Source organism: Ctenopharyngodon idella, chromosome 2 (genome assembly GCF_019924925.1).
Source record: "Ctenopharyngodon idella isolate HZGC_01 chromosome 2, HZGC01, whole genome shotgun sequence".
NCBI lineage: Eukaryota > Metazoa > Chordata > Actinopteri > Cypriniformes > Xenocyprididae > Ctenopharyngodon > Ctenopharyngodon idella.
In genome coordinates this window covers 27,661,772-27,688,905 of record NC_067221.1, presented here as the reverse complement: position 1 = coordinate 27,688,905, position 27,134 = coordinate 27,661,772, and the positions used below count along the sequence as shown (strand labels likewise).

Here is a 27,134-nt window from a genome sequence, read left to right as displayed (position 1 = left end):
GCATTGACATGGTTCAAATCATACTTATCTGACCGTTATCAGTTTGTATCGGTAAACGAAGAGATGTCATATCATTCACAAGTTCAGTATGGAGTACCGCAAGGCTCAGTACTAGGACCATTGCTTTTCACTCTGTACATGCTATCCTTTGGAGATATCATTAGGAAGCATGGCATTAGTTTTCACTGTTACGCTGATGATACTCAGCTCTATATTTCTTCGCGCCCTGTCGAAACTTACCAATTCACAAAATTAACGGAATGAATAGCTGAAACAAAAAATTGGATGATTAGTAATTTCCTACAACTAAATTCAGAAAAAAACAGATTCTGATTATTGGACCAAAAACCCCTGTACGTAATAACCTAGAACACTTGATGGCTGTTTTGTCAAGTCTTTGTCGTCAGTTAGGAACCTGGGTGTGCTCTTTGATATCAATCTTTCATTTGAAGCCCACATTTCTAGCATCTGTAAAACCGCATTCTTCCATATTAAAATATATATCTAAACTACGAAACATGCTCTCAATGACAAATGCGGAACAGTTAGTTTATGTGTTCATGACCTCAAGGCTAGATTACTGTGGCACTTTACTGGGTGGTTGCCCGGCTCGCTTAATAAACAAACTACAGCTGGTCCAAAACACAGCAGCTAGAGTTATTACTAGAACCAGGAAGTATGACCATATTAGCCCGGTTCTGTCAACACTGCATTGGCTCCCAGTTAAACATCGTATAGATTTTAAAATCTTGCTAATTACTTACAAAGCACTAAATGGTTTAGTTCCCCAGTACCTGAGCGAGCTCTTAACGCATTATAGTCCTTCACGTCTATTGCGATCTCAGAATTCAGGCCAGTTGACAATATCTAGAATATCACAATCAACCGCAGGCAGTAGATCCTTTTCCTTTTTAGCACTTAAACTTTGGAACATTCTTCCTAGCATTGTTTGGGAAACAGACACACTGTCAGACACACTGTTAAATCTAGACTGGCATACACATAACACATTATCTACTACTATAATTCAAATCATGTAAATTGTCAGGCTGCATAAATTAGGTTAGCCGGAAGCGGTAACACTTCCCATAACACCCGATGTACTCGCTACATCATAAGAAGAATGGCGTCTATGCTAATATTAGTCTCTCTCTGTTTCTCTCCCGAGGTTTGCCATAGTCTGCCAGATCCAGGCCGTATCCAGATGAGATGAAGGATCTGCGCCTAGAAACGATGACAACGCAGCCTTGAAGTGTCAACTAAACTATCCCCTGCGAAGGCCTCCTTCCCTTTCCTTTCCCTATGTATTGATAAAACGTTATCGAAATGATTCCAGTTCGCATGGATCCAAAAAACCTAATTTTTCTGTATTATGCGGGCCAGACAAGTAATTTGGCAATGTCACTTTGTAAAAAAGACTAAGCGTCTGCGCACATACCTACAGACTAAACACGTAAATGTACGCCAAGAACACATTAATTCTTCTGTTTTCAGTTAAAAAGGTGTCATTTAAGCGGCCCCTAAGTTAATAATTAACTATTTTTTACAATAGAAGTGATTCAATCAAAAACCTACTTTAGCTTGATAATTTTTTCTTAGAGCTGCTGTAAAGCCAAAACAATCTCTGTCCATTCATTTTCCTATTATCACTGTGAAGCTGCTTTGAAACAATCTGTATTGTGAAAAGCATTATATAAATGAAGATGACTTGACTTGACTATTTACAAAATATTAATCTCCATCACACTTTGGTCTTTATTTGATCTCCATTTGAAAGATCTTCATTTGTGTTCTGAAGATGAATAAATGTCTTACGGGTTTGGAACGACATGAGGGTGAGTAATTAATGACAGAATTTTCATATTTGGGTGAAGTAGCCCTTTAAATGGAACATCCTAAGCCCTTGATTACTTGGAATCCGCAATGGAGCCGATTTGTTTTTTACAGTTTTTCCTTATGAATTTGTTTTACACACCATTCTATGCCTGTATGTATGCTTGGGCGGAAACCTCAATATGTAACCAGAAGTCCCTGGCTATTTTTTTTTTCCTTTTTTTTGTGAAAAAAAAATACATGAAGAAGAAAGCCAAAATATTAAATTTCATGAATGTATATGTACTGTGTAGTCCACTATTTTGTAGCGGGGGATCAAAATGACAATTTTCACCTGAGATTTGGAGCCAAATTACAGGGTGCTAAAAATGACTTTAAAAAGATGGCAGCATCATTATTTTATTTTTACACAGAGATTTGTAGATCAATTAGTAAAATCTGTTTACTTTAGCAATCTTTGTTGCATTATATGTCAATGGTTCAAAAATGGGAAAAAAAGCACTTCTTGTGTTATTTGCCCCAAGTTTGCATGCCTGTAACTTAAGAAGTATTAAAGATATCTTAACATCCTTCTTGATTCCAATTCTTAATAAATTTTCTTTTGGAATCTTCATTTTTAAAGGTCTATATGGTTCAATCCCATAGATATTGGTATCTTAATGAGGCTCCATGAATGAATGAGGCATTTATAAAGCGCTTTCATATGTACTACTGTACACCCAAAGCACTTTACAATCATATCAGGGGTCTCTCCTCATCCACCACCAGTGTGCAGCATCCACTTGGATGATGCGACGGCAATCACAGTACAACGGCGCCAGTGTGCTCACCACACACCAGCTGTAGGTGGAGAGGAGAGAGAGTGAGTAGAGCCAATTCAATGGATGGGGATTATTAGGAGGCCATGATTGGTAAGGGCCAATGGAGGGAATTTGGCCAGGACACCGGGGTTACACCCCTACTCTTTTACGAGAAGTGCCATGGGATTTTTTTTAATGACCACAGAAAGTCAGGACCTCGGTTTAACGTCTCATCCGAAGGAAGGTGCTTGTTACAGTAGTGTCCCCGTCACTATACTGGGGCATTAGGACCCACACAGACCATAGGGTGAGCACCCCCTGCTGGCCTCACTAACACCTCTTCCAACAGCAACCTAGTTTTCCCAAGAGGTCTCTCATCCAGGTACTAACCAGGCTCAGCCCTGCTTAGCTTCAGTGGGCAACCAGTCTTGGGCTACAGGGTGATATGGCTGCTGATAATGCTGCTGATCCATGTTCAAATTGTTGAATTTTACCCATTTTCAATGTTCAAAAATCAAATGTGGGTAACTTTTCAAACAGCTGATACTTACTGTGTTTAAAGAGGAATGTCTGAAGAACAAATAATACTGAAACTAGAAATGTATCCAGTTTCCCTTTTTCAAAATAATTGCATACAACATACCTCTCTGAGTGCCAAAAAATATTTTTCTGAAGTTTACATATCTGTAACTCAGGAAGAAATGAAAATTAGCCCAAGCTTTATTCACCCTCAAGCCATCCTAGATGTATATGACTTTCTTCTTTCTGATGAACACAATTGGAGATATTTTAATAAATATCCTGATGCATCCAAGCTTTATAATGGCAGTGAACAGGGGTCACGAGTATAAGCTGAAGAAAGTGCTTCCATCCACATCCATTCATCATAAACGTGTACTCCACTCGGCTCCAGGGGGGTAATAAAGGCCTTCTGAAGCGAAGCAATGCGTTTGTGTAAATAAATAAAAAAAAATCCATATTTAACAAGTTATGAAGTAAAATATCTAGCTTCCACAAGACCGCCTTCCATTTCAACGTACAAACAAAGTGTACAACTCTTGCAGTTCATAAAGCTTATGCTACGTCCTACGCCTTCCCTATTCAACTTATGGAAAAAGTATAACTGATGCGACACCAGTTTACACTTTCTTCGTAACTTGAATATGGAAGGCAGTCTGGCGGAAACTAGATATTTTACTTTACTTTACATTTGGTTTTTGGCCACTGAAAATGTGTACAAATGACTCATTTACTTGTGAAGCTGCATTAAGATATCCATATCTCTGGCATTGTACCACATGGGGCCTTTAAAATGAAGATACCAAAAAGAAATGTTTGTTAAAAACCAAAATATAAAAGGACATTAAGGTATCTTTAATACTTCTTGAGTAACAGGCATGCAAACTTGGGACAAAAACACACTGTTGGCATATAATGCAACAAAGATTGCTAAAGTAAACAGATTTAACTAACAGACCTACCAATCTCTGTGTAAAAATAAAATAATGATGCTGCCATCTTTTTAAAGACTTTTTTATCCCCCTGTAATTTGGCTCCAAATCTCAGGTGAAAATTGTAATTTTGACCCCCTCTACAAAATAGTGGATTACTCAGTAAATATACATCCATGACATTTAATATTTTGGCTTTCATAACTATTTTTCTTTGTCTTCCTTCAGAAAAAAATATTAACAATCAAAAATTTGAGCTGGGGAAGTATCCGAAATTTGGATGATTTGAAACGGAGTAACTTGCAAAATTTTTGCAAAAACGTTCAAATGATGATGTGTTGCATTCGCAGTCAGTTTATAATATTTTTGTGTGAAGTGCAGAGCAGAATTTAAGCTGATAAGCACTGAAAATCTTATCCAATGAGCTAATAAGCATTTGATATCACTGATGCAAACTTTTGTCATAAAGATTCTTGACATAAGTGTGGGATTTGATGTTTCCAGTCATTGCTGAGGATGGAGATGAAGATCAGTGGTTAAAGGCTTGAATTTGGATCTGTTTTTCACTATAATATGGGTTCTGAAGATTTGGATTACAAATAAAATGTATTATTTTTATGATCATTTTGTTGTGTTTTTGTATTTTTCCTTCCTTGTGCAACGTACTAAGCAATCACATACCTCCGAGTACAGTACAGGGCATTGGCCCTCCTGGACCAGGATTGGACACCCCTGTTCCAGTACATCTTACATATTTGGACACCATTAAACCATTTTTACTTACCAAATTGTAAACTTGATGATGCCAACCACTAGGTACAAAGATTATCTCCCCAGCTTCTTGAATGATCTCTAAAGGCTGACAGGCCTCTTCAAACTGTGCATACAGACCTTTGTCTTGAAGTACAAGTGCTGTTACATCATAGGCCAAGTTGCCATGACAGTCCCGGAGGAACTCCTCTTGGCCTGGAGGGTACAGGAGCCATTTCTTACGTCCACAGATATTGGCAGACCAGCTGTAAGAGCGAAACACATCTGCATGGAAGGGTGTCCTAGAGGCAAGAACAAAAATGTTACTATAGACATCCAAAGGGATGACAAGTAGCTCATCAAGTAGCTAACTTGACATATTCCTGCAAATGTCAATGCACACCAATTTATCTAAATTTAACAAACAGTTAAATAGAACAGAAAGTATGTTTGAGCACATATATAATGGTAAGTAATAGTATGGAATCTGACTTTTTGTGCAAATTACTTGGAAATAATGCAGAATCATAAATATTTCTTCACTTTACATCATAATGTTCCTTTGTTGTATATTTTTTCAAAATACAAAAACTGACCAGACTTTCAACGTGGACACAGACTTTTACACCCAACTGTATGTGGACATTGATTCATACAGTACCATGACCCCTTAGGTCCCATGTAGACAAAACGATAATCATCTACTTCAGTTGTGTCCCAATATTCATTCAGCCAATCAGAGGAGAAGTAAATTGGGTTCTTGTAAGTATTATGCTCAGGAAAGTTCCTAAAATGAACATAAACATATGTGACATTATGGAGAGTATAAACTTCTTTGATTTTATTACAACGTTTCCAAACTAATCTTGTTCATCACATTCGAAACTAGTACATATTGTGCAATAACCCAGGTTATATTCTTTTAAAGAGCTGTACCTCTGCATATGCCAGTCCTTTAAGTAAAGACATCCTTTGGGTGAAGAATGCCCATTCTGTATGTACTCCCTCCAGTACTGGATAAACTCCTTAAAAGGCATGATCTGCTTCGGGTTGGAATTGTATTCTTTTGCACTGCAGTTTGCAACAGGAACAGGAGTCTCATCTGCATAATAAAATGAGGCTATTTAAGGATATAACATATTCAGGAGGACATAGTAATACATAGGATATAAATTGGCTCAAAAATTGGTATTCACCAATATACAACAAAATGATCTTACAGTCTTTTCATTAAGTCAATTTAATAATCAGTTAATTCAACAGTAATGTAAAACACGTTTCAAATCACCTTTAGGAAAATGTTACATTACTACAGTTTAAGTATTTTTTTTCTTGTGGAAAAATTACTGAAGCAAAAAAAAAAAAAAAAAAAAAAAAAAAGAGATTCAATCAATACATAAAAATAACAATAAATAAAATAATAATTAAATAAATAAAAATCTAAGCAAATCTACTTAAAATCAGACCTGGTGGCTTCACGGGAAGGGCTGGGTGCACCTTGTCCAGTTACTGTAATCATAAGCTTGTCCATTTGCCTATCTTACATTTTAGAGCTGGAGCAGGGCCTATTTATAATTACTAAACTATAATGTGTGACAAGGTAATGCAAGTATAATAAAATATAATTTTAAAAAAAGGCATTCGTTACTCACCAAATTCATGCAGAAGTCTTTGTAAATTTGGTTTTCCATCAATCGTGACCCAGTTTTTTCTACAGTTCCAATCTTCTGTGAACTTTTTGGAAAACATGCATGGTTGATTTGTAATCAGGTAGTTCTTGAAGAATTTAGAGTAAGGTATTTCTCTCTCTATGTACTCAATGAAGTGAGAGGAGCAGTGCTGTTGATGGATCTGCCTGGGCATTTTGGCCAAACTGCAGCAGTTATGAAAGGTTTCCCTATCCATGACATGTCAGAAAAGAGCTCAGTCTTGTTTATTCACTAACATGCTTGATATGTCATAATATTAAAAGCAAAACCTTAATTAAAACTTTAAGACTAAGTTAATATTAACATATAGCCAACAGCTAGAACACATTTCAACAGCTCCATTCCTCTCTGGTGACCGGTTTGCGTGGTTATATTTAGGTTGTAGAAGCACAACTAATGTTTCTACGGTCCAACGTCACGCTTACGCGTAATTTCGATACGAAGCGATTATATTTTCCTACATGCTTATAAGTCGAAAATAAGCGTGTGTTTCCGCGCTAGGTTTGGAACATGGCTATCCAGTTTGCCCACCGGAAAAGAAACATGTGCACACCAACTCAGTGATTGGCTTGTGTTCGTGCGTAAAGAATGGGCTGTGTAACAAAATAAAAAAGTTAATTAATTATCAGTTAATTAGCTCTAAATAAATAAATGTCGATTTTCTTAACTAGACATATATGATGCTCCATCGCCATTCGCGCGGAATCTTTAATCATTCATTTTGCACGTCGGAGTGTAAACATGAGCGCACCAAACAATTTCAGCTGCGTTCAGCCTTAGTTCAGATATATAAAGCTACAACGAGGCAGGGAACCTGCAGAATCTGCAGAAAACATATAAAATCGTCCCTTTACGATGTGAAGAGATATTGTTTATCTTATTGATTGATTTACGTCAGAACCTACTGTAGCTGTCACTTGAAAGTCAAAATCATCATACAGGTATGACATAAATTATGTTTTTGCTTATTACATGTAATGCCAACCACACTGGCACCTACTGTTACTGCGCATACAGAACTACTTGGGAAAATAAATGTAAGTGATTTGAAGTCTTTAAATAATGTGTACATTGCTGTACTGTGTTGGTTTCATGACTCACAATCAAATACATTAACACTAGCCCCCGGTTTCACAGACAAGGCTTAAGCTAGTCCTAGACTAAAATGCATTTTTGAGCTTTTTTTAACTGAATGTAACTCGCACTGACATGTCTTAAAATATGTCAGTACCATTGTTTTGTCTCAAGATGTACACCAGTAATGTTTTTTTTCTAGTGAACGTTTATAAAAGCTACATATTTGTCCTAAATGAACTAAGGCCTAATCCTGGCTTAGGATAAGCCCTGTCTGTGAAACCGGGCCAATAAGTTTAATGTGATCTACAGGCATTTCATGATCTGATGTAGTGGTTTTCAACTTTTTTGACTCGAAGGCCCTCTAACAGAACTGAATATATATATATATATATATATATATATATATATACAGTATATTAGCAAGTAGTCATCTGACACTTCTATCTACATCAAAAGTATATCAATTATTTCCTCACCCTCATATTGTTCTAAACTTGTAAAATTTTCTGTCTGATGCTAAACACAAAATATGTTCTGTTCATTTTATTGAAAAGAGCACCATTCTGCAAAAATTCCTTTTGTGCTTTATAGAAGAAAGGAAACCATATGAGGAATGACATGAGGGTGATGATGACAGAAAAGACAATTATGTCAACACTATTTTGGGACATGTTGTTTGAACTAACCCTTTAAATGAGTGCTTCTCAACCAAGGGACAAGGTCCACTAGGGGGCCCCAGCAAACTTCTAAGGGATCCACAGTAGGGCTGCATGATTTGGAGAAAGGAAAATGAAAAAAAAAATCTAATTGCGTTTTTTTTTTTTTTTTTTTTTTTCCCTTCTGCTTAAAAATGCGACTTTGCGATTTAAAATGCAATTTATAAAACAAATGAAGAGGGGAAAAAAAAAAAAAAAAAAAAAAATACCAGGTTTGTTTTGCTTGATTGTAGGGCTGCACAATTTGGCCCAAAATTTTGTGCCAATATATTAATTTGACATAATAATCATCTTTATTGCTAAATATAAATATTAAACAATAAGACATATTACTATTGTAATATGTGCTTTCATTATAAAAAAAAAAAAAAATATTATAACTATTGTCACAGAACATGTGTGTTGAATGAAGTGCAGGACAGGAATAATCCAAGAAAAGGTATTTAATAAACAAAATCCAGAATAGGGAGAACACAATCACGTAAAACATAGAAGAGAACGGACGAAGACTGAGGGAGAACACAGGGACTAAATACATGAAGCAAACAAGGGAGCAAATCAGGTAATTAACAGGACACAGGTGAAAGAAATAACTGATCAAACCAAATGGGGAAAACTAGGTCAAACTAAGAAACACAGGACAGAGCATACATGTAACAGTTTGCCCCCTCCCGGGAAGGCGCGGCCTCGCTCCGTATATAGTCTAATAGAGGAGGGAAGGAGGGAGGGGGCTCTGGAGGAGGGCAAGGAATTAGAGAGGGAAAAAACAAAAACAAGTCCAAAGTATAAGTCCATGGGGGAGTGGAGGGTGGGAGGAGCCAGATGTAAAGCCAGAGGCCAGCCAGGACAAGGCCCCTGGGTGGAGTCGAAGGTGGGAGGAGCCATGGTGTAGATGACTTGGAGTGCACCCTGGGGACGACCGCCAAAGGCTCCGCCACCAAAGATGGAGACCTTGGTGGAGCTGACAGGTCGATGAGTCCACGCGAGACTGATAGCGCTAGAGACCGAGGTGGAGCCACGGCGATGAGCGTCCGAGGTGGAGACGGATAACCAGAGAACAGAGGCTGAGGATGGAGGCGGAGCCAGACGGAACCGAAGGCACAGGCAGGTCGACGGCTGACCGAGGTGGAGCCGGAGTGAAGAGGGAGCCCGGAGAAGCCATATGGCCAATGGTTTACGGTGGAGCCGAGGGAGGGAGGAGCCAGCATGGAGCCGATGTGTCTACAGGCTGAGGTGGAATGATGGGCACAGAGGCTGGAGGTGGAGACAGGGGATCCTCTGTGCTAGATGGAGCTGGTGTTCTGAAGACACTGGGCAGGTCTTCATCACATGTGGGAGATTCAGAGGGGCTGAAGGACAGCAGCGGAGGCGGGGCTGAAGCACTGGTTGATTGAGGAGGTGGGAGAGGGAGGCAGGGCAGGAATTCTGGGAACACAGGGAACTCTGGAGACACGGAAGGCGCTGGAGATACAGGAAGCTCTGGAGAAACAGGGGGATTGGGAACAATCTCTCAAAAAAAGTCAATCAGATTTACCTCAAAAATGTCCTTCAGTACCTCTAAATATGTTCCAGAGACTGCTGACATCTCATCCACAGCGGTGGGGTAGTGGGCCACAAACACTCCCTCGGTGACGCACAATGTTACCGGCTCATGCACCTGGTCAGACCCTAGCAGTGGTCCGGGCTCCGGGACGATGACTCCTTCCGACCTCTTCTCTGGTTCGGGCTCATCCATCGTGGCAGGTCGGTCTCCACGGTCTGCAGTGGGCACAGGAAACTCCGTGCTGGTTGCGATCAGTGGTGGAGTGGGAGTGGGACTGGTAATGCTGTCATCTTCAGCAGGGCCGATTGTAAATGGCGAGTTGTCATTTACCAGTACCCACTCCACGAAGGCGGCAAATCCTCCTTTGGACCTTCCGCTGGAAGGCGTGCTTTGGACCACTCAGTCAGGCCGGTGATGTAGAAGATACAGAGCGAGCGGTCCGGGTAGTGCGTTTGGCACGCTAGCTGGAGGAAATCTCGGGTATGGTCTACCAGCGAACGGTCTTCCTGCTCCAGGCACAATAACTGGACAGCGGGAAGGTCCATGGTGATAGAGGGATAACCAAACAAAAAAGAAAATGCCACAAAAAATAAACACTGTTATGGGTCCTTTCTTCTGTCACGGAATGTGTTTGTTGAATGAAGCACACTACAGGAATAGTCCAAGAAAAGTTATTTAATAAACAAAATCCAGAATAGGGAGAACACAACAACGTAAAACATAGACGCGAACGGACGAAGACTGATGGAGAACACAGGGACTAAATACATGAAGCAAACAAGGGAGCAAATCAGGTATTTAACAGGACACGGGTGAAAGAAATGACTAATCAAACCGAATGGGGAAAACTAGGTCAAACTAAGAAACACCGGACAGAGCATACATGTAACATCTGTGATAATTAGAAAATAATAATATTTTTATTTTACAGAAAACTTGTATGAAAAATTGTGGGGTTACCTGTTAACGTGCAAGAAGCCTATGACTATACATAATTAGATAGGTCTAAGGATTTATTATAAAATATTATATTACTATGATAAAAATCTGTGAATGGAAATTTTTTTTTTTTTTTTTTTTTTTTTTTTTTAGTCAGGAGGTATGGAGTCCATGCATTTAATATGAAGTATGTGCCTCTTATGCATCCACTGTGCGGAAAAAAAACCTGTACACTTCTGTATACTGGAGAAAAACATATTGATTATACGTTTCTCACAAAGTTCTTTAGAGAGAAGAATTATTTTTCCTATTTTTACCCAGAAGTACCACGATATAATGTACGTCATTCCAGGAAATCCCCTATGGATCATACTGTCGCTGTGACTGAATAAAAAGAAGATGTTTGACGAGTGTTACTTTTTCAAAGGCAGTGCTCTCAGATGGAGCATCATTTACTACAGATCACAGAACAGCTCTTCACTAACATGCTGTGTACATATTTATATAATTAAAAAAAAAAAAATTGCAGCCTTTGCAGAGTCATAATCGCACTAAGCCAAATCGCGATTTCGATTCGTGCAGCCACTCCGCAGGATGTAGAATTATTTAATTATTTCAAATAATAGGCCTATATTATTAATATTTAAATAAATATATTAAAACATACTAACTTAATTAAAAACTAAAATACAAAAATCAAGATTTTTTTTTTTTTTTTTTATGAATTGAAATCATAATTCTTTTCATTCAATTTTATTTAAGAACATCACAAAATGAATTGTGGTTAATTACACAAACACACACACACACACACACACACATTTATATAGGCCTATATACATGACACGAACATGCCCATGAAAGAACTGAAAGAAGCGGTCAAAGATCATAAAGCACGGAGAATGATAATCCATAAAGTGGCCAAAAGTTGGCCTCAACTAAACGGTTAAATCATATCTCACACACACACACACACACACACACACACACACACACACACACACACACACACACACACACACATTGGGTTTCCATGTGTTATGGGATCTTTGTAATGTAGAGTTTTTATATATAAACATGGAAACCCAACATGAGTTCAACATCTTTGACCGCTTCTTTCAATTCTTTCATGGGCATGTTCGTGTTATAGGCCTATATAAATGTGTGTGTGTGTGTGTGTGTGATTAAACACAATTCATTTTGTGATGTTCTTAAATAAAAATGACTAAAAAAAAAGAATTATGATTTCAAATTCACATCTTGATTTTTTTTTTTTTTTTTTGTATTTTAGTTTTTAATTCAGTTAGTTTGTTTTATTATATTTATATTAAAGTATATTATTTGAAATAATTTTACATCCTGCAGACCCCTTAGAAGTTTTCCGGGGCCCCCTAGTGGACCATGTCCCCTGGTTAAGAACCACTCTTTTAAAGGGTTAGTTCACTCAAACATGTCCCAAAATAGTGTTGACAAAATTGTCTGTTGTGTCATCATCACCCTCATGTCATTCAAAACTGGTATGGTTTTCTTTCTTCTATAAAGCAAAAAAGGAGTTTTTGCAGAATATTGCTAATTTCAATAAAGGAATCTCCTTTTGTGTTACACATCAGAAAGAAAACTGTCCGGTTTAGAACGAAATGAGGTTGAGGAAATAATTCATACACTTTTGATGTGGATAGAAGTGTCTGATGACTGCTTACTAATTTATTATTTTCATCACTCACTTGACAGGTGAGCTCCTTAGGTCAGGGCAGCTGTACCAAATCATCACAAAAAGATGAGCCAGGAGGTATCCATCCATAGTTGGCCTGGCTCTTATTACATCAACAGTGAGAAACGCTGGGCCAGTGGCATTCTTTCCTTAACCCGCACCACCCTGTGCTTCACTTCTGAGCAGAAACAAGAGAAACTGGCTAGCCTGAGGCTCTCGCGCATCATGGAGCTCAAGATGGAGTCCTCCAGCTTAATTTTTAGTGCTCTTACTGTGTTGGAGCAGGGAAACATCAAGCACTGGTTTGGGTCTCTCAGGCCTTGTCGTATTGCCGTTTACCACGTGCTAGAGCACTTCTGGAGGGAACGGCTGTTGTCACCCACAGAGCCACATGGAGTTGAAGCTCCTCTTAGTAAGGGCCAGGAGCTGATCAGCCTGATATCTGGAGCCCAAAGGAGGTTGGAAGATACTGGAAAAGTCCTGAACCACCAGGGAGAGCAGTTTGACAACATGATTCAGGGCCTGGACAAGATCGAATCAGACCTGAACGTGGCAGATAAGTAGGTTTTGCTCAGATTCAGAATCCTAAATATTCAACTTTGGTATACACTCTTAAAAATAAATGTTCTTTATTGGCATCTGTGGTTCCATGTAGAAACTTTAATATCCAAGGAACCTTTCCATTACACAAAAGCAGTAGCGGCTCCTGGCCATAAATTTAGGTATGGCAGATTCTGGGTCTTAGCGCTAGTTTATAACCATTTTGTAAGCTTTATATTCTAATCGCTGAACATATCAGAAAAACTTTTGGCAGAATTCTAATGTCCTTGCATTATTCAGCCTGAGGGTGGCGCTCTAACGATGGCTGACAGACTTTAGTACACACAACAAACGCATAGAATGCCATCTTAGAATTGCCTTAAAGTAGTATTTATTGCTTCCGAATGTTGTTTTAGAATATTGCAAGTTATGTAGTAATTCCAGTGAGGAAAAAGCAACAGAACTACTGTATATAAAACTATTCACATGAGCACCTTTAAATTAAAGGGTTTATACTCTCATTAATTTGATACGCTACTCCACATAGGAAGAACAGACATGCCTACTGACGTGTTACTGTTACATACTAGTTACTGACCTGATATAGACATATATCTAAAGTGGACTGATATCGTCTTAGTCTGGAGCTAGGTTTGCAAAAGTTGTTTACCTAATGTGAAAATAAGCGGGGCAGCCAGAAATCTGCCCCACTGGCTCTCTATGAGAGCGTGCTGCAGTTCCATTTTTCACCACAGATTTACATTGGAAATTTGGAACCCCACCCATCATGACTACATGCCTGCTGAACCATTTTAATAGGTCCTGCTCACTTTACGACTTAAAATAGTCTATAAAATCTGAAAAATATTTGTTGCAGAGTGCTGAAGACATTTATAATTATTAATAATTATTAATTCAGTGTATATAGAGGTCTATGTTTGGATGAACTCTCACCACCTTCCCATAAAGATGAGCCACGGCTGCACTGTTCTTTATAGTGGAAAAAGGTTCATTCATCCATTCCGCAAAAGGTTCTTTAGATTTTTAAAATGTTTTTCACACTAAGAATAAATGGTTCTTTTAAGAACCGTTCACTGAAATGTTCTCTGGGAAACCAAAAATGGTTCTTGTAAGGCATCGCTGTGAAAACCCCCTTTTGGAACCTTTATTTTTAAGAGTGTAACTTGTACTAGAGACATGAATGATACTTCAAATTTTGTAACATGTTGACGAGAGGACAAGGGAGTACTTCTACTTGTGTAAGAGACTAGACTTTGGGAGATTGGAAAGGAAACTCATAGCTTTATGTTAAAGAAGGGACCTAAGACATACAGTATCTTGGTACCAGAAAATCACAGAGTCTTGGGGTTGGGCTCCTTTGACCTGGGTCAGTCAGAAACCACCTAGCAAAAAAACAGAACATTTTAGCAACTGCATAGCAATGAAATTTTCGTTTTCATTGCGATCCCAGAACATCTTAGTAACCAGTAGCAGTTCCCTAGCAGAACAGGGAACCACCTAGAACACCATAGCAACTGCACTGGAACACTTTAGCAAACTCGGTCCTGGAGGGCCACTGTCTTGCAGAGTTTAGCTCCAACCCTGTGCAAGGGTACACAGGTCAATTTTAGCTCAAAGGGAATTGTTATTTAATTTATAGGGAATTTAAAAAGAGTCACTTATTTTACGACTGAGCAATTGAATCGACCAGCGTTCATTTGCACGGGCTGTAACAATAAGCTCTGTAGCGGATATGAATATCCAAACTATAGTGAAACACTATTTATTAGCAAGGTAACATAGATCGGCAGTTTAAGACTTTAAATTTGTAAGCACATAACACAAGACGCAAATATAAATGAGACTTTATTGATTATTCTAACACATAAACTAAAATGTAACACAAACACACGCACACACACATTCACACAGGTTGCAGAAAGAAAGGAAGTGAGGAAAAAATTAGTTTTAAGAGAGTGAAATGATAAAATCCCAAGTTTCTAGCAATATATGTACTTCATAAGACCTGATCTGAACAAACCATCAATTAATTTAACCCTTCTATCGTTTCTTAAGTAGGGTGATAAAACTTTATATCAATGCACCAGTTCAGCTAGAGTCTGGAGGTATACTTGCGTCTGTCGTCTGTGTCTTTAAATGGGGATTCCCTTGTCGGCATCTTTGGCTTGGAGAAAGGTGTTTCCCAAATAAATTTTACACAGATTTGATTCATGCCATCCTTTGAGTTATTAGAAATCAATCACGCACATAGTAAACAACACACTCTTCCAATCAACCATTAAAAAGTTATAACAATTACATGATTTGTGAGTGTTCTGAGTATAATCTCACGTTCAGTATATAGAATTATGCAGTTGTACGATGTTTGATTACAAGTCCGTTTAGAATTGTTTTTGGAACAATTTGATGGAGTTTATTCGTAAAAAGAGTCTCTTTGGGTTTTCTGTGGATTTCAACTCTGTGTCACACAAGAAGAAGGCCTGTTGTCTATCTACATTTTGGGGATCAAACAACCTCTGCCGTTATCTTGGTGGGGCTCGAGCTGTGAGTCACAGTGTGTTGTCTTTTAGACTGTTAGTCTTGGGTTTATTGCCCCAAGTTGACAACATTCTTCCTTAGCTAGGAAGCATGCATGGCCATAAAGTACTTAGGTGGGGGTCTTGTAGACTGAATGGAGCAGCAAATGACAGATTCTCTGATTTTGGGTCCTGCGTGTTGATCTGGGATCTGGAGTGTTGAGATGAGTTTTGTATGGAATTATGTTTGAACGAATCATCTGGAAGATTCATTTGTCTGGTTCGCCCTCAATTCCTACACCTGATAAAACTCACCTGACTGTAGCCTTCTAGTAATCCTAATTGAATTGATTAGCTGGTTCAGGTGTGTTTGATTAGGGTTGGACCTAAACTCTGCAGGACAGTGGCCCTCCAGGACCGAGTTTGCCCACCCTGTGACTAGAATCACTGGCAGTGATTTTTGTACTGGCAAGCACCATTCAGATTTTAGAAAATCTAAAAATGTAGTGTTTACTATTTGCAACTATGTTTCATACGCTGTCAGAGTAGCACTAGCTGTGGAAAGGGCACTAATAAGCACTGTACAATAAAAAATTAAATGTACAAACTTTTAAATTTGCAGGGTGAGAGATATATTTTATAACAGTCAACTGAACATAGGGATGGGCTCCTTGAAATGAACAAATTAAATTAAGGATGCCTGGATTAAGGTTTTTTTCGTCCCCCATTCTAAGTCATTTAATATTGAGTGTCTGCTGATACCGAGTCCCAATCCGATACTTGTATTTTGTGCTAGGTGCACACTTAGAAGTATGTTATGGTTATTAAAATCAATCCAATGTATATGCTTGACAATTGAATAGCTCTGCAATGCAGTTTTTTTTATTTTAATTTATATATATAATTTTTTTTTTTTTTTTTTTTTTGCAAAATTACAAAGTAAACAAACTAAAATAATTTTATGACTCATCATAATAATTCCATATAGTGCAGCATTGATTTCATTTTTTTACAGAACAACCAAGTAAACAATCTACAAGATGTCTTTAGAAATAGCTCTTATCACAATTTCACTTAACTAGAACACTCAAAATGAGTATGCTAATATAGTCATAAGTCCACTTTGAAGTGGTGTAATAGCTTAAATTTAACTTTCAGTCACAACAAACAAAAATCACAATTACTCTTAGTGCAGCATAATAGTACGTATCTAGTGTATAATTTGTTTCTCCTTGGTCATTGGTCATTTTGTTGTAATGCAAACCACTAATTATTATTAAGCAACAGTGTGAAGATGTGATGCAGTTATTGAAGATCAAACTGTCAAATGTATACATGTATATCTCTGTATATAAATATACATTTGTATTTAACGTCTTTAGGTCTAGAAAAAAAACTTTCTCTTAACGCTCCACACTGACTGCCACAGATTGACGTTACATGAAGTATAGTCTGATTTGTATTCAAATCTATATTTTGTGTATAATTTGTGCTTCGAGGGCTGATCAAGTGTTCGTTCATTAGAGCAGCTTTATACAGCATGTGTGATTTCATGTGTGTTGCTAAAAAAATCTGAATTTAGGCCGGATCAGCAATCACAGGATTAAGATGAATATCGGCCGATAAAGATTGTTGGACGATGTATCTGGACAACCCTAAATGAAATCAGTTAATTTGACTAACATTTCCAAAATCTAAGACTAAATATGTTGGCTGAAAAATGTGTATGTGGCTTAGAAAAATAAAATAAAATAAATTAATTAGTACAACCCCAAATCAGAAAAAGTTGGGACAGTATGGAAAACACAAATAAAAAAAGAAAGTAGTGATTTCTAAATTTACTTTGACTTGTATTTCATTGCAGACAATGTGAACACAAAATATTTCATGTTTTGTCTGGTCAGCTTAATTTCATTTGTAAATATACATCCTTTCCTGTCATTCAGACCTGCAACACATTCCAAAAAAGGTTGGGACAGGAGCAATTTAGGGCTAGTAATCAGGTAAATTGGTTAAATAATGATGTGATTTGAAACAGGTGATGTCAACAGGTGATTGTAATTATGATTTGGTACAAAAGCAGCATCCAAAAAAGGTCTAGTCCTTTAGGAACAAAGATGGGCAGAGGATCGCCAGTTTGCCAACAAATACGTGAGAAAATTATTGAAATGTTTAAAAACAATGTTCCTCAAAGAAAGATAGGAAGACATTTGCTTATTTCACCTTCAACAGTGCATAACATAATTAAAAGATTCAAGGAATGTGGAGGAATTTCAGCGCGTAAAGGACAAGGGCGCAAGCCTAAGCTGAACAACCGTGATCTCCGATCCCTCAGGCGGCACTGCATCAAGAATCGTCATTCATCTATAAGCGATATCACCACATGGGCTCAGGACTACTTTGGCAAACCTTTGTCAAGTACCACAATACGTAGTTACATCCACAAATGCCAGTTAAAACTGTACTGTGCCAAAAGGAAGCCCTATGTTAACAGTGTCCAGAAGCGCCGTCGACTTCTCTGGGCTCGGAGGCATCTGGGATGGACCATCACACAGTGGAAACGTGTACTGTGGTCAGATGAATCAGTATTTCAGGTATTTTGGGGGAGAAATGGACGCCGTGTGCTCCGGACCAAAGAAGAAAAGGATCATCCAGACTGTTACCAGCAACAAGTCCAAAAGCCAGGGTCTGTCATGGTATGGGGTTGTGTCAGTGCTCTTGGCAAAGGTAACTTGCACTTCTGTGATGGCACCATTAATGCTGAAAAGTACATAGATTTTGGAGCACAATATGCTGCCTTCAAGAAGACATCTTTTCCAGGGACGTCCATGCATATTTCAACAAGATAATGCAAAACCACATTCTGCACACATTACAAAGTCCTGGCTGCGGAGGAAGAGGATACAGGTACTTGACTGGCCTGCCTGCAGTCCCGACCTGTCTCCAATAGAGAATGTGTGGCGCATTTTGAAGCGCAAAATGCGACAACGAAGACCCTGTACTGTTGCCCACCTTAAGACTTGTTTGCAGCAAGAATGGGACAAAATTACACCTGAAACACTTCATCACTTGGTGTCTTCAGTCCCTAAACATCTTTTAAGTGTTGTGAAAAGGAATGGCAACATTACAAAGTGGTAAATGCTTTACTGTTCCAACTTTTTTTGAAATGTGTTGCAAGAACCAAAATAGTAATTTTTTTTTTTTTTTTTTTTTTTTCAAAAAAACAAAAAAGTCATGAGGAACACATTAAATAATGTGCTGTTGTATTGTCTGCAATGAAATACAAGTCAAAGTAAATTTAGAAATCACTACTTTCTTTTTTTTATTTGTGTTTTCCACACTGTCCCAACTTTTTCTGATTTGGGGTTGTATTTGATTTGTGATATTGTGAACTTGTGATATTCCTCACTATTTGAAATCTATATTAAGTTGCTTTGGATGAAGGCTTCTGCTAAATGTCTAAATTGAACTTTGATTATTAGGTGCAAATCCATAAACTTTTGTTTTACTATCCTATATATGTATTGTTAACTGTATGTATAGGAGCAAATCAAAGAGCAGACCTAAGGATGTAAATGTATAGTCATTACTAGCTATGGCTCACTTACCCACTCTCCATCAATGTCTTAAAATTATGTAGTTTGTAGACTTGTTACTATGTCACTGGGTTCCACTTAGAACCACTTAGAACATGCATTACAGTGAGGGACTGTCATGCCCACTCTAAAAGGAGGATGTTTTTAACAGTACATCATATTAACATTATTAGCAAAATTCTGCAAACATATCTCATCCGTGAGCAGTTTCACTGCATCCTGCTGACTCTTCTGTTTTCACTATTTCTTAAATCCCTCCCTGTACTATTCTAGACAATTTTTGAAACTTTGCATTGTTAGCACTTCTTGTGTTATTGCAACCTTAAGATGAATCACTTTGTTGTAGCTTTGGATAAATGCTAAATGAATTAAATGTTAATTATATTTGTTGTTAGGGCAAGAACACCCACTGTCACCATACACCATTGATACATGTCTTCAACAGCTGCAATATTCCACAGTCATGTGTTGTATTTAAAGTAATGAATTACTTTGTAGTCATGCAGTCCTTCATTTAATGATGCCATTGATTCTCTTCTGTGCAGACTACTCTCCGAACTTGAGTGTCCGTCTTGGTGGCCTTTTGGCAAACTGCCGTGGAAGAGCCACCAGGAGGCCAAGTCTGAGGCAGCTGCCAAAGTGCCCTATACTAAAGTTTCAGGCAAGGGCCAAAAAGTCATAATCAGCATTCCAGCTATTGTCTCCCGTGTTGGAAACTCTGGAAACATGAAACCAGGTAGCCTGATGGTTTTGGTCTCCTCTCTGGAGGTTCGAGATGCAAATGGAGAGCTCCTTCATTGCTTTGAGAAGGAAGAGGTGGACGATATCCATGTGCACAACCCCTACGAGATCAGTGTTCGTCATCGCTTCATTGGGAAACCTGACATCTGTTTTAGAGTTCTCTCTGCCAGGATGACTGAAGTTTTATCTGTATTGGAGATGCAGTACAAGAAGAAAATTGAGATCACACGTGACTATGCAGCATTTCAGGCAACTTTGGCAACCACACCAGGAAGCCCAGAAGGTGGAGGAAACATTTGGAGTGCAGGTGATAAAAAAAATGACAGTAAATTACCATTTCTAATTCTAATAAATTTTGTATTCTTAAAACTTTGTTTACTCAAATGATTCTCCACTTGCAGCTTGCCACCAAAACTGTTTCTTTGCCCATTGTATTCTTCTTCTTTGTATAATTAAAAAAATATAAAATAAAAGTGGGTTAGAGTAAGCAGTTTATAAAAACTAACTAGAACAGTTCTCTATGCTGGTCTTGGGGATCCACTGCTGTGCACATTTTGTGGAGTTTATTCAGTTCATGGAGCTCTTTCCTTACAAGCTGATGACCTAAATCAGGTGTGTTAAATAAAAAAGACAAACAAAATGTGCAGAGCGGTGGGTCCCCAGGACAGGAGTTGATAACCACTGAACTGTGATATTTAAATATCAATACAGAAGTACCTTGCAAGCACAGTAACTACAGCTGCACATAAGAAAACTCTTAAATTCTGACAATGGATTGACATAACACTAAAAAAAAAATCATACGGTATTTCTACCGCATGGTGGCAGCCATGCTCCAACATCTAGTGCAGGTCATTAAAATCCCTAAAGAGATCCCACTGTGGGCTGCTTAGTTAATATTTACCAACATTTTTCTAGTCTTAACAACAAATCTTAAGGAAATACATGAGCTCATTCTGTGTCACTTCAGGTCATGGACAGCAAACGGAGGTGCCAGTGGAGGTGCCTGGTGGTGAACTGACACAACTTCAACTTCATGTGCTTCAGCCCACTGTAACTGAGGCAGAGGCACAGGAGCTAAAACAGGTTTGAGATCAGTTTGGTTGTCACTTCTTACACAGACAAATACAGATAATCTTCAACAATACAGTAATGGGCAAAACTTTTTGCAGTGACAAATTTTGTGTTTCACAAAGTTTGCTGCGTCAGTATTTGTAGATTATTTTTTCACATTTCTATGGTATACTGGAAAACAACGATTTCATAAGTTTTAAAGGCATTTGTTGACAAAAACATTAAATATATGCAAAGCATAAATATTTACATATAAATATACATAAATATTTCATATTTATATTTTATTTTATTTACTTTATAACCTATATCAGCTTCTGGGCCAGTTCCTGATTGATGGCAATTCATTCTTGGCTTATTAGCACTCGGAGTTGATCACAATTTGTGGGCTTCTCCTTGTCCACTCGCCTTTTGAGGATTGACTGCAGGTTCTCTATGGGATTAAGATCTGGGGAGTTGACTGGCCACAGATTCAAAATTTCAATGTAATGTTCTCCGAGCCATTTCATTATCACTCTTGCCTTATGACTTGGTGCTCCATCATGCTGGAAAATGCACAGATCATCACCAAATCCTGGATCGTTGGAAGCAGTTGCTTTTGCAGAACGTTTTGATACCATTCTTTATTAATGGCAGTGTTTTTGAGCAGAAATGTGAGAGAGCTCACTGCCTTGGATGAAAATCAATTTGGATGGTCTCAGGATGCTTCACTGTTGGCATGACACAGGATTCATGGTAGCGTTCACATTTTCATCTCCATTTTCCAAATGTCCCAAACAGTCGGAACAGCTTCATCAGAGAAAATAACTTTGCACCAGTCTTCTGCTTATAAATTCTTGTACTTCCTGCAGAATTTCAGTCAATTGATTTCTTAGAATTTCAGTTCTGTCCTTGATGTTTTTCTTGGAGAGAAGTGGCTTCTTTGGTGCCCTTCTTGACACCAGGCATTCGTCTTACTGTGTATGCAGATGCACTCACAAACACCCGCTGCCAATATTGAGCAAGCTCTGCACTGGCGGTGACATGATCCATAGCTGACATGATCCTGGTGCTTGCTGGACACTCTGGGACATTCTGAGGCCTTCTTCACTGCAGTTGAACCTCTCTCCTTGAAGTTCTTAATAATCCATTAAATGATTGTTAGGTGCAATATTCTTTAGAGCAATTTTCTTGAATGTGAGGCCACTTTGATGCAAAGTGATGATGTTGTAAAGTGTAATTTTGGCTGCCCCTAAAATGGGTCATACTATTGACCACCTGAGCAGTTGAATTAAATATGCTAGAAAACCTAGCTCATGCAAGAACGTGCATTGATTGCATGGACAGAGCAAGAACATAATGTAAGTGTTTAAAATGCATGTACAGCAGCAGTAGGCTCCTGTCACATTTACTTTCAGAATTGTCATTGAATAGTGGAAAAGTTCAAACTGTTGTCACACGTATTCCATTTTGTTTGTTCTTATATCTGTTTTCATGGATTTTAGTTTGTATTCATCAGTCACATGTGTTCTTTGTCTTCGTTTCCCGCCACTCATCTGTTTCTATGGACACTCATCTGTTTCTAATCATCATCACAGCTGCTCATCCTTCAGTTCATCACCATCATGTATTTAAGTTCCTCCCTATGCACTTTCAGTTGTCGGTTGATGTTTGTGTATATGTGGAAACACTGTTACACCTTCTGTCAGTTCCTGAGTTTAATGTGCAATAAAGTAATTTCGTATTGGATCCTGTGTACCCTCGTCTTCATCCATCTTCATCAGAGGAATCGTGTGAGCCCCCTGCAAGACAGAGAGCTACCACATGCCTTGACGCCTCAGCCAGAGCCTGAGGATAAGTGGACGACTCTGACACTCGCCCAGGAAGAGGAGCCCCCCCAGTGAGTCTGACCAGGGGCGTGAGCCTGCGACATCTGTAGCTGAGGGTATACTGGTGGAAATAGAGACTGAGGACTGGCTGATGGAAGTACGGAGGCATCATATCCCCTATCCCACCCTGTTTCATGTTGCTCATCACTGTTCCTAGACAGCACTGTAGACTGTTTGAAGTGTGATTTATCTGTTTGCTCAGAACCTTCGTCGCTGTTTCTAGACAGCACAAGGACATGCTTAGAAGATAAATCATTATCTTCGATCTCATCAAGCCTCCATCTGCTTCCGTCATCGCCCTGCTCAGCCAGTCCTCCAAGCCCCGGCTCTGATGAAATGGAAGTCCTCCTGGAATGCCATGCTGTGACGTCAAGCCTCACGTCGAGCAATCACCATCGGCTCATGAGTGAGTGAATCTTGTGGCTCCACCTCCAACCTCTGATCACCTCGCTCCGTCTCGGCCTGTCGACCTGTCTGCTATGCCTTGGCTCCTCCCACCTTCGGCTCCTCCAAACACCCTTGGCTTTTTGACTCCACCGGGTTCCTTCGTCCCATCAGCTCCCCGCTGGTCAGTTGTCACTCTACCTCCGCCATGGAGTTGTGGATCTTCCGCTATGCTCCGTTCCTCCACCCCTTAGGCTGCAGCAGGCTCTTCCTTCCCTTCGGGTACACCTCAGTCCTCGGGCACTCTGGCTTTGCCTCAGATGCTCGTCACCACAGCATTGCCTATGGGCCTCCTGTGCCAGCAGTGTCGCTCTGCTCCATCGGCTCTCTGTCTGTGCCCTGGGATGTCTGTCTCCTAGTTGATGTCAGCCTCTACTCCACCTTGGCTCCTCCCTCGACTCTGCCTTCTGGGAGGGGGTGAGCTTTTGATATATAAGAGATCATTGTACTATAAGAATATCCTGTTTTCAGTTTCAGAACTGAAAACTTCCTTGTTAGTCCAATAAAAGCTTTTATTGACACCAGTCCCAGCGAATGACTCGTCCTGGAATGTGCCTATTTAGGTGAAATGCCGCCTCCGCAGAAAAAATTAATGCCTAATTCATCATTGCAACGTTAGCCCCGCCCACCAGCGTGTTAGTGAGATGAGGAGAGAAGAGCAATACAGGACTAAAAACAACACAAAGGATCCTAATGCTAGGAATATGATAATTTATTTTCAACAATGTCAATGTCTCAGTTGAGCATTATTTATTTGTATTCGGTGCATTTCACTGTGGATTCTTTGGTAAATCAATCGCATTTTGGCACAGGCATTGCAAAAAGACTTTTAAGATATGGACTCGACAGTAATGCAACAACATTAACTGTGTTAATTCTAATGCCTGATCAATGCGATCAGGCATTCGCAATCGCTGGACCTGTCAATCAAACAGCACGAGTTTATCAGTGACTGAGTTCTGGACAGGAAAATTCCTGTTTTATTCAACAAATCTTAGTTACATCAAGTTTGCACTGTTATTTATGATGAAAACATTTGTTAGTTTGCAGAAATTGAGTTGCAATGACGAGATCACTGCTTTCATACATACAACAACATGTCTGTAATCGGCTACAATGTTCATCACTGCAGCCTTTCATGCCACTATCTAAATATAATGTCATAAATTTGTGTAATGCTATAAACAACACTTTTCACGATTAGTTAACCTTGAGAGCTGTAATAGTAAAAACGTGCTAAAAGTTTTCGAGAGAGTAATACTATTTCGTATTGCAAAGATGTTAGCCAGTCATAGCAGTGGGTGTTTACACTTAAGTCTCACAGCAGACATGCGCCTTAAAACAGAGCATTCAAATAAGAGGGCTAAAATAAGGGTGGGAAAAATGCCTTTTATTCCTAAATTATGACCATTTTTGATGTAAAAAGCATACTTACATTGTAAGTGCACCCCAGGAAACATTATAAAACAATAAAACCAGGGCTAAAAAACGAAAGAAAAAAAAAAAATTCAATCGTTTCACTCCGAGCAGAATCGGTATTTTAACGTTTCTGTTCCAGCGTTCCTTCTGTATTATTAACGTTCCGAAACCGGTTTGTTTAGAAAAAATAACGGTTAATAACGTTATTCTTAACTTTTTTTTTTTTTTTTATAATAATAATAATAATAATAATAATACGTACAGCATTTTATTTATTAAAAAAATTTTATTAAAAAAAAAAAAAACGTATTTGCCGTCTTAGCCAGTAGGCCTACAATTATCTTTTATAACAAGATTCTGTCCAAATGTAAACCTATTAAACGAAAGGAAAAACAGTTTATAAAAGTGTTTTTTTTTTTTTTTTTTTTTTTTTTTCAAGATATTTTTAATGTTTGCTGCATGGTTAAAAATAACGACGTAATTCCTGAGAGGAAAAAAGATGTCTCGTATACGTCGCATTTTATTATTACATTCAGAAATAATTTGTCCATAAATAAAATAAAACGTTTACAGATAGCCTAGCCTATATATAATATATAATATAATTATAATGTTTGTAAACATAAATTATGAACAAAACTGAACAAAACTTTTATTTTACCACAAAACCTCTAAAGTTAACAGCCTATTCAAGCCAAAACGACTTAAAAAAATCTCTTCTTTTTTAACGCCATTCCAGCTTCTATTGCTATATTCAAGGCGAGAATCAGGTTTATGTATTAGAAATAAAACTAAATAAGATGCTAAACGAATTAATTTAAAGTGAATCTGAAGCCTACCTTTCTCATTCGGCACTGTTTCCATTTTCGAGACGAATGCTAAACTATTATTTATTATGTAAGCTGTGTACTTCACTCGCATTATCGACATCATCCTTCACATAACAGCACATGCAGTAAGGCGGTGGTCACGGGTGGTAAACGGCATATTGTAGGCATATTACAGAATTGAATTGAGCAGTGTAACATTTTATATGTTTGGTTTATTGTATTTTATTTTAATTATTTAACAGGCTGCGATATAAAGTTAGCAATGCAATAATTTGTGTGTGCGCGCGCGTGAGGCGCCGGCTGGACCTGGACCAGCTCAGGACCAGCATGAACCAGCTTAGGACCAGCATTGGACCAGCATGGACCAGTATAAACCAGCTCAAACCAGCATACCAGCTCCAAAACCTACCTTAACCAGCATATGTTGGTTTTTTCAGCAGGGATGACTTACCTAACCGACTTGACAGCTGAGTCTGAGTGCGTCAGCACGGGCATTTCACTCACTGTAGAGCCTGAGCGCGGGCATTTCACACACTTTGGATGAATCAGCGTCACATTTGCATAGGCTGTACTATTTGAATTAGTGATTGATTGATTGACTGCCAAATCAAAATATTAAATAGAACGAAAAAATAACGTTATTAACCGGTTAATGGCCATTTCAAATTAGCGTTTCTGTTCAGAACGATTAAATTGGATTTCGTTTCCGTTTCTGGTTACATTCCGGTCAAAATTTCGTTCGTTTCTGGTCTTCATTTTCGTTCCTTGAACCGGTTCAGAGCCCTGATCTGAATAATATCCCACCCTTCTGTAGCTGTCAACAACCGGTCCTGAAGTAAATTAAAATAACTCCAGGGTATCTGGTGCTGGATGTTCGGGCATTGCTAAGTGGTTGCATACAGGCTCAAAAGAGCCTGTCCTATGATATTCTGGTCCCTCAGTGGCTCAGTTTCCTCCAAGTATATGAGATTTTTTCAACAGGCAATTTGATTGTTTAGAAAAGTAACAGTAGACCTCTCTTCAACAAGCTGCACAATTTTAGGTAATTTATTTTTTTTTTTGTCCACCAGGACTAATGTTTTGGGACAAGTTATGTTTGAGTGTGACACTAAGCGTTACGGTTTTGTTCAAATCGGAATTAAAAAAAAAAAAACTGAGTGAACATACTTAAACTGCAGTGTGACAGAACTGGGGCCTGTAATTTTTATGACACAGACGTGGGAAGCTGACTAGGCATTTCCGTCATCTGTAGACGGCCACAGTGCCAGTAGTAAAACCCTCTCAGTGCTCAGCTGAGGTGCTGCACGGGATTCAGAAACCAGGCATAAACACTGATGCAAAACAGTCAATCATTTTTCATCGAGTGCATTTTTATGGGGCTGTGTGGAATGGTGCTCTTTGTGTTGAATAATTTCAAAACACAATATTATTATGACCAGAGATAATTGATGGTTTTAGCCATCACAGATATCACTTTTCAGTATGGTTTTGGGGTTGAGAAACACTAAAAGCAAACACGTAAAAGGGGTGGTATAATGGCACTTTTACAAGATGTA

The 27,134-nt window shown here is 38.6% G+C and overlaps 2 protein-coding genes across 5 annotated transcripts in view; one reads left to right on the top strand and one right to left on the bottom strand.

The window, feature by feature from the left end:
• The window catches only part of jmjd4 (jumonji domain containing 4), a 31,793-nt gene extending 24,713 nt beyond the window's left edge, over positions 1–7,080 (bottom strand). Inside the window, exons 1-4 of the mRNA XM_051878524.1 lie at positions 6,487–7,080; positions 5,771–5,936; positions 5,496–5,621; positions 4,869–5,136 (exon numbers count right to left, since the gene is read on the bottom strand). Coding sequence (XP_051734484.1) covers positions 4,869–5,136; positions 5,496–5,621; positions 5,771–5,936; positions 6,487–6,739 — 813 coding nt within the window. The 5' untranslated portion in view covers positions 6,740–7,080. The remainder of the gene's footprint in view (positions 1–4,868; positions 5,137–5,495; positions 5,622–5,770; positions 5,937–6,486) is intronic.
• Positions 7,081–7,240: 160 nt separating this feature from the next.
• The window catches only part of snap47 (synaptosome associated protein 47), a 52,753-nt gene continuing 32,859 nt past the window's right edge, over positions 7,241–27,134 (top strand). For 2 of the 4 annotated variants that reach the window (XM_051878553.1, XM_051878545.1), the window contains exons 1-4: positions 7,241–7,484; positions 12,550–13,089; positions 19,748–20,250; positions 20,914–21,029. In XM_051878553.1, the coding sequence (XP_051734513.1) occupies positions 12,596–13,089; positions 19,748–20,250; positions 20,914–21,029 (1,113 nt within the window). In that variant the 5' untranslated portion in view covers positions 7,241–7,484; positions 12,550–12,595. The remainder of the gene's footprint in view (positions 7,485–12,549; positions 13,090–19,747; positions 20,251–20,913; positions 21,030–27,134) is intronic. The other 2 variants (XM_051878537.1, XM_051878562.1) reach the window with 2 other exon arrangements.